The sequence below is a fragment of the Euprymna scolopes genome, chromosome 27 (genome assembly GCF_053919585.1).
Source record: "Euprymna scolopes isolate OS-2025 chromosome 27, ASM5391958v1, whole genome shotgun sequence".
NCBI classification, from domain to species: Eukaryota; Metazoa; Mollusca; class Cephalopoda; order Sepiida; family Sepiolidae; genus Euprymna; species Euprymna scolopes.
In genome coordinates this window covers 97,500,986-97,516,748 of record NC_136508.1, presented here as the reverse complement: position 1 = coordinate 97,516,748, position 15,763 = coordinate 97,500,986, and the positions used below count along the sequence as shown (strand labels likewise).

Genomic DNA, 15,763 nt, shown 5'->3' with positions numbered 1-15,763 from the left:
ATTTCTTTTAATATCTTTTAATATCTTTTAATTTCTTTTAATATCTTTTAATTTCTTTTAATATCTTTTAATATCTTTTAATATCTTTTAATTTCTTTTAATATCTTTTAATTTCTTTTAATATCTTTTAATATCTTTTAATATCTTTTAATTTCTTTTAATATCTTTTAATTTCTTTTAATATCTTTTAATTTCTTTTAATATCTTTTAATTTCTTTTAACTTCTTTTAATTTCTTTTAATATCTTTTAATTTCTTTTAATATCTTTTAATTTCTTTTAATTTCTTTTAATATCTTTTAATTTCTTTTAATATCTTTTAATTTCTTTTAATTTCTTTTAATATCTTTTAATTTCTTTTAATATCTTTTAATTTCTTTTAATATCTTTTAATTTCTTTTAATATCTTTTAATATCTTTTAATTTCTTTTAATATCTTTTAATTTCTTTTAATTTCTTTTAATATCTTTTAATTTCTTTTAATATCTTTTAATATCTTTTAATATCTTTTAATTTCTTTTAATATCTTTTAATATCTTTTAATTTCTTTTAATTTCTTTTAATATCTTTTAATATCTTTTAATATCTTTTAATTTCTTTTAATATCTTTTAATTTCTTTTAATTTCTTTTAATTTCTTTTAATATCTTTTAATTTCTTTTAATATCTTTTAATTTCTTTTAATATCTTTTAATTTCTTTTAATTTCTTTTAATATCTTTTAATTTCTTTTAATTCCCACTTGGGAACGCTGATCATGCGGTAATAATGGTTGAAATCGCCCTAAACTCTAGACCCAAAACTGAAGAGCCAGTGCTCAAAACAACCAGATATTATAAAAAGGCTGACTGGGAAGCTATCAGAGATCTTATCAGAGACGCCCCATGGGGAAATATTTTTTCTCTTCCTGCTGAACAGTGTGCAACTGAGACCACTGAATGGTTCAAAACTGCAATCGAAGCGCATGTTCCCATGCGGAAATTCTATAGCAAGCCCCACTCTCCCCAATGGTTTACTTCGACTTGCGCAACTGCCATTGCTCAAAGGCAGCATGCATTCCGAAGGTTTAACAGACATAAGTCCAGTTCAAACAGACAAAAGTACATAGAAGCTAGAAGTAACGTTAAGAAAGAAATAGCGACAGCTAAGAGGGAATTTACGGAAACCACTAAAAACCGCATCGAAGCACAAAAATTAGGAACTCGTGACTTCTGGAAAATCTACAACAGTGTAGTAAATAATGGGCAATCAACGATTCCCCCACTAACCAACAATCACGAGGTTCTTTGCTCAGCAACCGAGAAGGCTAACATGCTTGCCAGTCGGTTTGCCTCCAACTCTACACTGGACCCTTTAAACCACCCCCTACCTGACTTTCCTATGCGGACAGACGCCAAGCTAGACGATCTGGAAATCACCCCTGCTCAGGTGCATGCTATCATAAAAAACCTTGACACTTCCAAAGCATGTGGACCCGACCTCATCCCAGCTGTGCTATTAAAAAAGTGCTCAGCCGAAGTAGCTCCAGTTCTCTCCAAACTCTACAACAAATGCCTTAATGAATCTTGCTTTCCGAGCTGCTGGAAAACTGCTTCTGTGGTACCAGTATTCAAGAATTCTGGCGAAAGAACTGACCCATTAAATTATCGCCCTATTAGCCTCCTCCCACTTTTTGCCAAAATATTTGAGACCTTAATTAACCATGCTCTAGTCCAGCACCTTACAGATGCTAAACTTCTGACCGACCATCAATATGGATTTAGACAAGCCCGTTCCACGGCAGACATCCTCACTGTAATCTCTGAACGCATATACCATTCACTGGATAAAGCGGGAGAGGGCAGAGCGGTAGCTCTAGATATATCTAAGGCTTTTGACAGGGTATGGCATGAGGGTCTCCTCAGGAAGATTAGATCTTACGGTATCACTGGTAGAATACTTAACATAATTAAATCCTTCTTAGATAAGAGAAAAATCCAGGTTGTCCTCGACGGTCGTACGTCTAAACAATATAATATAAATGCCGGAGTGCCCCAGGGATCTATCCTTGGTCCTCTGCTGTTCCTGATATTCATAAATGACCTCCCCGATAAAATTGCCTCTGAGATGGGTATATATGCTGATGACACCACACTCTATAGCAGGCACGACAGGAAAACAAATGAACATATATCTAAAGTAATGGCAGAAACACTGGAGGATGACCTCAAATCAGTAGTGGAATGGGGACAAAAATGGATGGTAACGTTCAATGCCACCAAGACAAAACTGGTTTCATTCAATAATTACAGGAAACCTTCTCTACCACCTATAGCAATGGCCAACAACTCTTTAGCTGAGAGTACGTCTTTCAAGCTCCTTGGCCTAACGTTCACAGGAAACATGAGCTGGAACAATTACATCGAGGGCATTGCCAGGGCCGCTGCGAGGAAGGTGGGCTCTCTCTACCGTGCTAGAAAACTTCTAACACCCGAAAGTATCCTGTACCTCTATAAGGCCACTATTCGCCCATGTATGGAGTATTGCTGTCATATTTGGGCCGGTGCATCGGCTACTAGTCTCTCTCTCCTTGACAGGGTTCAAAAGAGAGTCGCAAATCTGATAGGCCCTAAACTGGCATCAAAACTTCAGCCTCTGTCCCATCGTCGAAACGTTGCATCCCTCTGCCTGTTCTACAAGTATTATAATGGTGAATGCTCTGAAGAACTGCAAGCACTTGTGCCCCCACGACGTGAACACCCTCGACAGACCCGACAAGCTGCAAAATCCCACCCCCACACTGTAGAGATCCCTAGATGTAAAAGATCGTTCTACTCCAGTAGTTTCTTCCCCAGAACTGCTAGACTTTGGAATTCCATTCCAGGTCACTGCTTCCCCAACTGTACTGACATGCATAAGTTCAAGTGCAACGTGAACCAACATCTCGCTGCCCTAAACCCTACATAGTGCCCCAGTAGATGTTTCCCCTGATAGTAGCCCCCTACACCAAAGTGGCAATGTGCCTTGTTTGGGGTGAAAATATAATAAAAAAAAAAAAAAAAAAAAAAAAAAAATTTCTTTTAATATCTTTTAATATCTTTTAATTTCTTTTAATTTCTTTTAATATCTTTTAATTTCTTTTAATATCTTTTAATTTCTTTTAATATCTTTTAATATCTTTTAATTTCTTTTAATTTCTTTTAATATCTTTTAATATCTTTTAATTTCTTTTAATATCTTTTAATATCTTTTAATATCTTTTAATTTCTTTTAATATCTTTTAATATCTTTTAATTTCTTTTAATATCTTTTAATATCTTTTAATTTCTTTTAATATCTTTTAATTTCTTTTAATTTCTTTTAATATCTTTTAATTTCTTTTAATTTCTTTTAATATCTTTTAATTTCTTTTAATATCTTTTAATATCTTTTAATGTCTTTTAATATCTTTTAATTTCTTTTAATATCTTTTAATTTCTTTTAATATCTTTTAATTTCTTTTAATATCTTTTAATATCTTTTAATATCTTTTAATATCTTTTAATTTCTTTTAATATCTTTTAATATCTTTTAATTTCTTTTAATATCTTTTAATTTCTTTTAATTTCTTTTAATATCTTTTAATTTCTTTTAATATCTTTTAATATCTTTTAATATCTTTTAATTTCTTTTAATATCTTTTAATATCTTTTAATTTCTTTTAATATCTTTTAATATCTTTTAATTTCTTTTAATATCTTTTAATTTCTTTTAATATCTTTTAATTTCTTTTAATTTCTTTTAATATCTTTTAATTTCTTTTAATATCTTTTAATTTCTTTTAATTTCTTTTAATATCTTTTAATTTCTTTTAATTTCTTTTAATATCTTTTAATTTCTTTTAATATCTTTTAATATCTTTTAATTTCTTTTAATTTCTTTTAATATCTTTTAATTTCTTTTAATATCTTTTAATTTCTTTTAATATCTTTTAATATCTTTTAATTTCTTTTAATTTCTTTTAATATCTTTTAATATCTTTTAATTTCTTTTAATATCTTTTAATATCTTTTAATATCTTTTAATATCTTTTAATATCTTTTAATTTCTTTTAATATCTTTTAATATCTTTTAATTTCTTTTAATATCTTTTAATATCTTTTAATTTCTTTTAATTTCTTTTAATATCTTTTAATATCTTTTAATTTCTTTTAATTTCTTTTAATATCTTTTAATTTCTTTTAATATCTTTTAATTTCTTTTAATATCTTTTAATTTCTTTTAATATCTTTTAATATCTTTTAATTTCTTTTAATTTCTTTTAATATCTTTTAATTTCTTTTAATTTCTTTTAATATCTTTTAATTTCGTTTAATTTCTTTTAATATCTTTTAATTTCTTTTAATTTCTTTTAATATCTTTTAATTTCTTTTAATTTCTTTTAATATCTTTTAATATCTTTTAATTTCTTTTAATATCTTTTAATTTCTTTTAATATCTTTTAATATCTTTTAATATCTTTTAATTTCTTTTAATATCTTTTAATTTCTTTTAATATCTTTTAATATCTTTTAATATCTTTTAATTTCTTTTAATATCTTTTAATTTCTTTTAATATCTTTTAATATCTTTTAATTTCTTTTAATATCTTTTAATTTCTTTTAATATCTTTTAATTTCTTTTAATATCTTTTAATTTCTTTTAATTTCTTTTAATATCTTTTAATTTCTTTTAATATCTTTTAATATCTTTTAATATCTTTTAATTTCTTTTAATATCTTTTAATTTCTTTTAATATCTTTTAATATCTTTTAATTTCTTTTAATACCTTTTAATTTCTTTTAATATCTTTTAATTTCTTTTAATATCTTTTAATATCTTTTAATTTCTTTTAATATCTTTTAATTTCTTTTAATTTCTTTTAATATCTTTTAATATCTTTTAATGTCTTTTAATATCTTTTAATTTCTTTTAATATCTTTTAATATCTTTTAATTTCTTTTAATATCTTTTAATATCTTTTAATATCTTTTAATATCTTTTAATTTCTTTTAATATCTTTTAATATCTTTTAATATCTTTTAATTTCTTTTAATTTCTTTTAATTTCTTTTAATATCTTTTAATTTCTTTTAATTTCTTTTAATATCTTTTAATTTCTTTTAATTTCTTTTAATTTCTTTTAATATCTTTTCATTTCCTTTAATATCTTTTCATTTCTTTTAATATCTTTTAATTTCTTTTAATATCTTTTAATTTCTTTTAATATCTTTTAATTTCTTTTAATATCTTTTAATTTCTTTTAATATCTTTTAATTTCTTTTAATTTCTTTTAATATCTTTTAATTTCTTTTAATATCTTTTAATTTCTTTTAATTTCTTTTCATTTCTTTTAATATCTTTTCATTTCTTTTAATATCTTTTCATTTCTTTTAATTTCTTTTAATATCTTTTAATTTCTTTTAATATCTTTTAATATCTTTTAATTTCTTTTAATATCTTTTAATATCTTTTAATTTCTTTTAATTTCTTTTAATATCTTTTCATTTCTTTTAATTTCTTTTAATTTCTTTTAATATCTTTTCATTTCTTTTAATATCTTTTAATTTTTTTTAATATCTTTTAATTTCTTTTAATATCTTTTAATTTCTTTTAATATCTTTTAATTTCTTTTAATTTCTTTTAATATCTTTTAATTTCTTTTAATATCTTTTAATTTCTTTTAATATCTTTTAATTTCTTTTAATATCTTTTAATTTCTTTTAATATCTTTTCATTTCTTTTAATATCTTTTAATTTCTTTTAATTTCTTTTAATATCTTTTAATATCTTTTAATATCTTTTAATTTTGTTTAATATCTTTTAATATCTTTTAATTTCTTTTAATATCTTTTAATATCTTTTAATATCTTTTAATTTCTTTTAATTTCTTTTAATATCTTTTCATTTCTTTTAATTTCTTTTAATTTCTTTTAATATCTTTTCATTTCTTTTAATATCTTTTAATATCTTTTAATTTTTTTTAATATCTTTTAATTTCTTTTAATATCTTTTAATTTCTTTTAATATCTTTTAATTTCTTTTAATATCTTTTAATTTCTTTTAATTTCTTTTAATATCTTTTAATATCTTTTAATTTCTTTTAATTTCTTTTAATATCTTTTAATTTCTTTTAATATCTTTTAATTTCTTTTAATATCTTTTCATTTCTTTTAATATCTTTTAATTTCTTTTAATTTCTTTTAATTTCTTTTAATATCTTTTAATTTCTTTTAATTTCTTTTAATATCTTTTAATTTCTTTTAATATCTTTTAATTTCTTTTAATATCTTTTAATTTCTTTTAATTTCTTTTAATATCTTTTAATTTCTTTTAATTTCTTTTAATATCTTTTAATATCTTTTAATATCTTTTCATTTCTTTTAATATCTTTTAATATCTTTTAATTTCTTTTAATATCTTTTAATTTCTTTTAATATCTTTTAATTTCTTTTAATTTCTTTTAATATCTTTTAATTTCTTTTAATATCTTTTAATTTCTTTTAATATCTTTTAATTTCTTTTAATATCTTTTCATTTCTTTTAATTTCTTTTAATATCTTTTAATATCTTTTAATATCTTTTAATTTCTTTTAATATCTTTTCATTTCTTTTAATATCTTTTAATTTCTTTTAATATCTTTTAATTTCTTTTAATATCTTTTCATTTCTTTTAATATCTTTTCATTTCTTTTAATATCTTTTCATTTCTTTTAATATCTTTTAATTTCTTTTAATTTCTTTTAATATCTTTTAATTTCTTTTAATATCTTTTAATTTCTTTTAATATCTTTTAATTTCTTTTAATATCTTTTCATTTCTTTAAATATCTTTTAATTTCTTTTAATATCTTTTAATTTCTTTTAATATCTTTTAATTTCTTTTAATATCTTTTAATTTCTTTTAATATCTTTTAATTTCTTTTAATATCTTTTAATTTCTTTTAATATCTTTTAATTTCTTTTAATATCTTTTAATATCTTTTAATTTCTTTTAATATCTTTTAATATCTTTTAATATCTTTTAATTTCTTTTAATATCTTTTAATATCTTTTAATATCTTTTAATTTCTTTTAATATCTTTTAATATCTTTTAATATCTTTTAATTTCTTTTAATATCTTTTAATTTCTTTTAATATCTTTTAATTTCTTTTAATTTCTTTTAATATCTTTTAATTTCTTTTAATTTCTTTTAATTTCTTTTAATTTCTTTTAATATCTTTTAATTTCTTTTAATATCTTTTAATTTCTTTTAATATCTTTTAATATCTTTTAATTTCTTTTAATTTCTTTTAATATCTTTTAATTTCTTTTAATATCTTTTAATTTCTTTTAATTTCTTTTAATATCTTTTAATATCTTTTAATTTCTTTTAATATCTTTTAATTTCTTTTAATATCTTTTAATTTCTTTTAATATCTTTTAATATCTTTTAATTTCTTTTAATTTCTTTTAATATCTTTTAATTTCTTTTAATATCTTTTAATTTCTTTTAATTTCTTTTAATATCTTTTAATATCTTTTAATTTCTTTTAATATCTTTTAATTTCTTTTAATATCTTTTAATTTCTTTTAATATCTTTTAATATCTTTTAATTTCTTTTAATATCTTTTAATTTCTTTTAATATCCCCATTCAATATTCTTAGTTATTTCTAAAACCCTCTCACTTCTAGAAGGTATCTTGATTCTAACCGAGAATCGGTCTGAACCTCTCTGCTTCTCTCCGACTCTTCTCCCAGGCTGTATCTAAAAACTCTACCTATATTGAGAACTCGTCAGGTCATCGCATGATTAAACGCGTGCTCATAAAACACGTTGGATGACATGCGTCACATTGCCAAACTTGACATGACCCAGAGTTTATTAACCTATTTTCCAAATAACATTTTTACAAAATATGTTTACAATTTCAATTGACGATTAAATTCCTTAACAGAAACAAGTTTCATTATTAATATTCCTTTTCCATATACAGATATGTAAGCTAAACAATTGCAATTCCTTATTTCAATAACATTCTGTATTTATATTAACTTATGATTGGAATTGAAAATTCAAGTCTAGCTTCACAAGTTCGAATCCTTGACTATCCTATTTCATATTTACATTTAACTAATTTGTTTTTTTACATAGGCATCACCACATTATCAAGGCCAAGGGGCCACTCAAGGATAAGGGTTAAAGAGTGTACAGTAGAAATTGGACAATATAGTAATCATTAGTAATGAAAATTTGGTAAATTTGATAACTTATATGGAACGGCTCATCAAGAACTTATTTACGTTAGACTTGAAGACAACCATATTGTAGTCAGCCGGAAAGCAGGAAAACGGAAGACAATTCTACAGGCGTGCAGTTCTAAGAAAGAAGCTTTGTTCATGGAATCTACGTTTAGGTTTAGGCACAGATAAAGAGTGGGGGGAATTATTGATAGTGTTTACAGCTAGACGAGTGTTTCTTGTGAAAATTTGGCGAGGGGGGACCATAGATTGAAGCTCAGTCGAACATTTTCCATGAAAATAACGATACATCAGAGATAAACTCGCAACATCTCTTCTGTGAGATAGAGGTTGCAAGGAAGAGAAAAGGACATCTCCTACGAGGCTACGAAGTCTATTTTGAACTCTATCAAGGCAGGACAAGTCCTTTCTAGCAGCTCCTGCCCAGATGTGGCAAGAGTATTCCATCCTTGGACGTACCTGGCTCTTATATAGATAGAGAATAGCATCAGCAGTGAGATATTTACCGGATCGATAGAAAGATCCCATCATCCCTATTTTTTTTACTTACATGAAAAGGGGACAGCCCTTTTATCATGTAACACATGTAAGGAGCTAAAAAAAAAATACTACTTCAAGATCAAAAACTAACCATCAATAAGTATGAGACGGATAGACTATGACCCAGAAACAGCAATTTTTCCTCCTTTGTCAGAAACATGGAATGTAAGTATTAAATGTAACAGAGCATGTATGAAAATAGCAGCAGCAGCTGAAGGATAGATGGCTGAGAAGGTATTAGCAGCAGCAGTATTTGAACACGTATGTAAATTAGGAAGTGTGGATAATGTGTGTCACAAGAAAAAGAAAGAAAGACAACATGTTGTCGAGGAGAGAAGAAAAGTATGTGCCAGGAAAGATGGGTGTGTCAAGTCGATGACGAGAAATGGCTATAGCCTGCATGTGGTTGAGGAGAGAAGCAAAATGCAACCGGGCGAGACAGATATGTGGCCCCGTGGTGGTGGGAAGAGACTTTTAAAACAGAAAAAAAAGCTGGGTCAAATTTATTTTGTTTGTTTGTTCCTTTGCGATGGTACTGGACAGTGTGGGGGTCCGAGAGAGGTTAGAACTGTAATGAAGACAGTTTCAGTGTAATGGCCACATCATATAAAGAATGAAACAAGTGAGAAACCAAGGCGATGGATTTTCACGAGATCAGTATCGTTTTGAAGTTCGACCCTTCAGACATTAAATATCGAAAATTGGCTAAAAACATAAATTCCTTTTTCTTCAACTGGGCACTTTTCTACAAGGAGGAGAGGGTCGCTTTTTTGACTGATATTTTCGAAAGTCATCCCCTCTTTTCGATTGACTAGCCTGAAATTAAACCTTCGCCACTTCCGGTTTGGCAATGACATCAATTTTTTTTTCACATTTTTTTCCTCCTTCGTGGTACAGGTTCGAACCTGCCTGCCTAATACCAGTTTTATTTTTGCTCAACACACACATTCAAACACCCGGGCAATGCTGGGCACCCAGGCTAGTGTTATATAATTAATACAGGAGGTGGAACACTATACGTAAGTAAACCATCTGAGATGCTGAGCGCATAAGGCATTCCAAATCGCATTAATAGCAAGTTTTTGATCGAGCATGGCTAAAGAGATTCTTTTCTCTAGTTTGCAGTCACACATCCACTTGATAATGGCTATGGTTATTATGCAGAAGTGTTGTGGACCCCCATGTCTCACTGCCATGCATAATAGCAAAGCGAACACAGAACTGAAAAGACGTTGCTCCGAGCTGAAAGAAATGTGCACGGATTGAAAGCAGCTTCTTGAACTTTCCCTAAACAATATAAAAATTAGAAGTGATGCATTATTATAGTTTGCCAGGGAAAGTAACTTGATTAGTTCGCACCGTGGGAACATTTCTGAAACAGCTGTTATGAAAATGATAGATAGCATTACGTTTCTTCTCTCACCCACAGTAAAGAAATTATTCCCCTTTTTATGTAAGGAGTAAAAAAAGAAAAAGAAAAAAAAAAAGTGGAGGCCTCCAGAGCACTACTAAAACTAAGTTTTTCCTACCATATTTCTTTGTAGAGAAATGAAAATAGTCAAAAAACGATGAATGAAAAATGTAAAATTAGTATCTTTCAATTTGAACAAAATGGTTCATGATAACATTAAAACTCTTGTTTAGTATTCGAAAACATTAACTGATACAAATGGTTATTTGACCCCCCCCTCCATCCCCCCCGACCCCCATTATACTTTTTCCTAAATTTTAGATACGATTTATCCAGGGATTATGCTCATTAAAACAATACCAACTTTGTAGGAGTTTGTTGTGTATTTTTAAGTTTTAGTTTGATACACAAACAGACAACTGCTCTTTATATAATTGACTAATTTGGGTGCCTGGCGTCGCCCGGGTGTTTGTAGGTGTAAAAAAAAAAGTGATAGTAGGCAGGCAGGCAGGCTCGAACCCGTGATTTAACGTAGTCAATCAAAAAGATGACTTGCAGAGATGGCATTGCTTTTAAACCTCTCATGAAGATCGTTTTTAATGTGGGGAGAAGGAGGCACTTGGGCAGTATCCAAATGAATAGTAATTGTCTCAGTATGAAGGGTTTCCCCTACATTGACCGAGGACAAATCACAGAACAGATACTATATATATATACACCGTACTTTGGGGTAATGCACCAAATCCGGAGGTAATTGCACTAACTAAAAAAGTGCTCTTTATCTGTGCGGTTGCCAAAAGAGCACTTTTAGAGCTAGTTGGCGCAATTACCCCGAACTTCGCGCAATTACCCCAAAGTAGGGTGTGTGTGTGTGTGTATATATATATATATATATATATATATATATATATATATATAGGGTGTCCACAAAGTCTGGCTACATAATATACATGGTGTCCACAACGTCTGGCTGCATAATCTACAGGGTGTCCACAAAGTCTAGCTACATTAAATAATTTAAAATAACAGATAGAGAAATACGGATAGATAGATAAACATATCGATAGATAGAGAAAGATATGTATAGAAAGAAAGAGGAATAAAGAGTAGGGAGACGGATATGACAATGCCAAACAGATATTGATAAGCGATAGGAAAATAAAAGAGAGAGAGAGAGAGGGAAGGAAAGGGGAGAGGGGGAAGGGAACTTGACCCTTGGGCATGAAATCGCTTTGGCTGGGAGTTGGTGTTGACATTGGCATCAGTGTTCGATATGAAAAACTCAATCAAAAAAAAGATAGAGACGATATCCGTTTGCGAATCGGAGATATTACAATCTAGGAAGTATAAGAAAACTTCTCCTGGAATCTAGCCGACGCGAGAACCCCCACCCAAATAGCCTTTCATGGACATACACAAACGCTCGCGCCCATTTTGCCTTTTATATATTAGACTAGCGGGGGGGGGGGGGTACCCGGCGTTGCCCGGGTGTTTGTAGGTGTGTGTATGGGGGGGGGGTAATTAATAACCCTGCTTAAATATTATAAAAAAGACGATGTAAAAAAAAAACAACCCAAAACCAAAACGGGAAAAAAATGGCATAAATAAACCTGTGTATGGGGGAGGGGTAAACTAAAGAATAAGCGAAGTAATAAAAAAAAAACGTTGCCCGGGTGTTTAAAGGTGTAAAAGAAAAAAAAAATAGTTTTGGTCGGGAAGAGGGATTGAACCCGGAAGTCTTGACGCGGAGGTGGAACCAAAAGCCAACTACTTAACCGTCTCGACCACGAGTGAGAGTAATTGATTAGCGTGTTAAGTTAAGGCTTATAAAGCTAGTAAAAGAGGTTTGATTGACAGGAAGACGCTAAATGAGGTCATCGCGGGATCGTTATTTTTAACTTTCACTTTCCCCCAGATGATGGCGGGAAGGGGGAAAAGCAGCGCGAAACCCGAGAACACAACGTTTTAATTTCACTGTATTTATACTAAAATGCAGGACAAACAGGGGACAGAGTGAAGTAAAAGTCGACGTAAATAAATCTAGAGATGAGCTGCGTTCCCAAATCCTAGATATTATGATATAGGACGTATATAAACAGTTTTAAGCGATAGTAACGACCCCGGGAGCGTGTGCCAAAGAAGCCTTTGCGAGACATACACGAAATGGTCACACACATTTTGCCTTTTATATATATATAGACTAGCAGGGTTACCCGGCATTGCCCGGGTGTTTGTAAGTGCGTGTATTGGGAAGGGGTTAACAAAAAAAAAAATTTGGTAGTTAGGTAAGTAGGATTGAACCTGGAGCCTTGAGGTGAAGGTGGAAAATAAAGTGTGAAAAAAAAAAAAAAAACCTGATATTTTACCGCTGCACCAGCAAGAGATAGTAACAGAAAAACGTTTGGATTTATTTAAGGATTAAAAAATGAGGTCAAATATCACGCCATAGAAATTGTGCAGTTGACTTTTACTATGAGGCAGTTTTTTTTGGGGTTTGTTTGCACAAATTGACAGGTGCATAAATTTGAATTTAATAAGGTCAAATAGAAATGCCGCAGTTAACTTTTACTGCGGGGTAGTTTTTTGGGGTTTGTTTACCCAACATGTTGGCGGGGGGGGAGGGGGGGGCAGCGCCCTATAAAAAGGAGATTGTTTAAATTGAACAGCAATTGTCTGATATAAGGGGTCCCCCCCCCGCATTGATCAAAAGCTGATTGCTTTCTGGACGTTCCCAGCAGGAGGCCAAGAACCACACCTTTGTTTCAGTCGATGTAAAATAAATCTAAACGTGACGCGCGTTCGCAAATCATACATATTATGACCTAGGGGGTATATAAACAGTTCTAAGACATAGTACCCCCCACCCCCCAAGAAGTCAACCATTCGGAATTTATTTCGTCCACCATTCTATTTGATGCAGCTGGTGTGGCCTTCATCCAATAGAAGTTCCAAAAGAAACTGCCACAACTGCATTTTGCATCGTTGGCTGGTTGTTGAGCTTGAAGTAGTAATTTTCTTCAGCTCCTTACAGCAAGTGGCTTCATGCCATGTCTAGAGCAGTTTGTTTGTTTGTTTTTTTTTGTTTCGTTTTACACATGTGTATTGCATTTTTCCAGGGATCAAGCTGATTAAAAAAATATCAACTTTGTAAGAGTTTGCTGTGTATTTTTAAGTTTTAGCTGGACACAAAAACACAAACAACTGCCAATAAAAATTACTTTTCTACACATCTGGCTCAGTATTTTTTTTGTGTTTTTAAGTTTTAAATTCTTTTGATTTCATCTGAAATATTCACGTTTTATACTTGGTAGCTACTTCCTCATTGTTTCTCCATGTTGGTGGCCATCTTGTTGGCTCGATGCCTTTGTACAGTCTCGAAAGACAAAGGATACCCCCTGTAGGGGCAGCTGAGCTGCGCAGGTAATTGTGAGGCAAGGGTTGCGCAATCTCCAACCACACCTCTCTTGAATCGGTATTGCTTGAGTCCAGTGGCAAGGAGAGGTCCAGGACGACTGGAAACAATGCCGAGATAAGCAGAGAGCACATACAGCAGTACAGCAGTAGCACCTAGAAGTCTCAAATGGTCATCTTGAATTTTCGAATACATCGGTAAACACTGTATGTTTTTCGAGATGAATAAATATGTTACATTGAATAAAAACACAAAAAATATATCCAGTTTGTCAGAAAAGTAACTTATCTTGCCTTTGATAACATTTATTTGTTATATATTTGTTTTTTGACAACTTTTTCGAATCTATGTGTACAGTAATACAAACCCCGTTTTTGCACTGAGGAGGCATCGTCGTCCTCCCACTTATTGACCCTGGTATTTTTAATTAGTCACCCACCTTATACCGACCAAGTTTAAACTTGCTTAACTTCTGTGATCCTGCTGTATACTTACCTTAATTAAAGACATGTATTCTTCTTTGAGTCGTTGAATCCACAAATCGCCATCGCGCGGCCCGGCTTTCGTTTTTAAGATTGGGATTTGCGCTAAAGTTTTCTTCGTCACTTCATCCACCATTTTCGAAAAAAAGTTTAATGAAAACAATAATGATATTTGAAAAATATGATTTTAACAAAATATGTCGTTATTTGTTCTTTAAAAAAGGGGAAAAGCTGGAAAGAACGAGAACATATGGAGAAAAAAAAATGAAAATAATCAAAACACGAGGCAGTAAAAACAGAGTTAGTTCCCTTTGTTCGACAACCGGTGTTACTCGAAATAAGTTCCCGTTTATAAAATATTCTAAACGAATGGTTTTTTTTTTTGACTAAAGTGTTTTTTTTTTAATTTTATTTTTTATTTTTTTATTTTCTTTCTTTGAAGATTGTAACGCTGGGTATGGGGCAGCCAAACTAGCTGCCAACATTGCCCCGCTTTTCATTAAAACCAACCGAGAGCTCTTTAAGGTCTCAGGTGTGGAAATAAATGAATAAATAAATAAATAAATAAATAAAATTAATATATAAGAGAGATAACTGAAAACTTTTTTATCAGAGGAAAATTATATTTCGATGGCGAAGTGATTGGGAATGTTTTTTTTCTTTTTTTACTTGGGAACCACCACTTATCAAAACCCGAGAGCCACTCGATGATAAGCGTTAATGAATGTAAGGTGTGAAACAAAAATGTAGTAGGCAAAACAAACAAACAAAAAAATACAACTTAAAACAGACGGAACAAAAACTCGCTTCTCGCAGACACGTAGGTCGTAACAAGCACAATCTACTCGCCAGAATCACCTACACACAATCTGCAGAACGCTCCCTCTCCTTTCCAGTGTCCTGCCTTTATAGCGGCCGGGAACGACGTATTTGCATAATCGCAGAGAGCAGACGTGATTCAACGATAATTACATTGGGTAAACGCTAATAAAAGCCCATGGATGCCATCTTGGAACTCTCTCTTCCGCTCAGCCCAAAACAGACGTATCCGAGGTAAGCTCTCTATTTCTCATTTTGGTTACTGCTAATTCTGCTACAAGGTGGTAGTGTGGTAATCGTTAATCATATAAGTTGGGTAGAATTTGATTAATTAAGGTTCAACAAGAACTTGTTTATATTGGACTTGAAAACAACTATATTGTAGTTGGTTAAGAAGCAGGCCAGCAGAACAGTGTTTCATTTTAAGAAAGAAGCTTTACTCATGGAATCTGCGTTTGGATTTAGGCACAAATAAAGAGTGGTTTCAAATCTTGCTTCATGCAGAATAGCTGTAAACTACTTATTCTGCTTTGAAATTTTTTTTTTTACATCGGGGTCACCACTTATCAAGGCCCGAAGGCCACTCAGGGTTATTGTGTGTACAGTAATCAGTGAGATTACTATTACTATTTAAAATGACAAACAAACACTCGAAACGAGTGAATGTTTTAAAACTCTAGCAAAAAAAACAATAGAGACGATATCCATTTGCGAATGTGAGATATTACGATCTAGGAAGTATGAGAACTCTGTAGGGGAAAAGAAATTTAAGAGAAATTAAATTCCTCTGCCCCAAACAAAATAATAATAATAAAAAAATAAAACACAATGACACCACCTTCTCGTTTAAAATGCGCTGCATTT

At 29.8% G+C, this 15,763-nt stretch overlaps 1 protein-coding gene across 1 annotated transcript in view; it reads right to left on the bottom strand.

Annotated features, from left to right (window-relative positions):
• LOC145249035 (ubiquitin-fold modifier-conjugating enzyme 1) overlaps nucleotides 1–14,410 on the bottom strand; it is a 67,775-nt gene extending 53,365 nt beyond the window's left edge. The window contains exon 1 of the mRNA XM_080110896.1: nucleotides 14,094–14,410. Coding sequence (XP_079967022.1) covers nucleotides 14,094–14,216 — 123 coding nt within the window. The 5' untranslated portion in view covers nucleotides 14,217–14,410. The remainder of the gene's footprint in view (nucleotides 1–14,093) is intronic.
• Nucleotides 14,411–15,763: the final 1,353 nt, after the last annotated feature.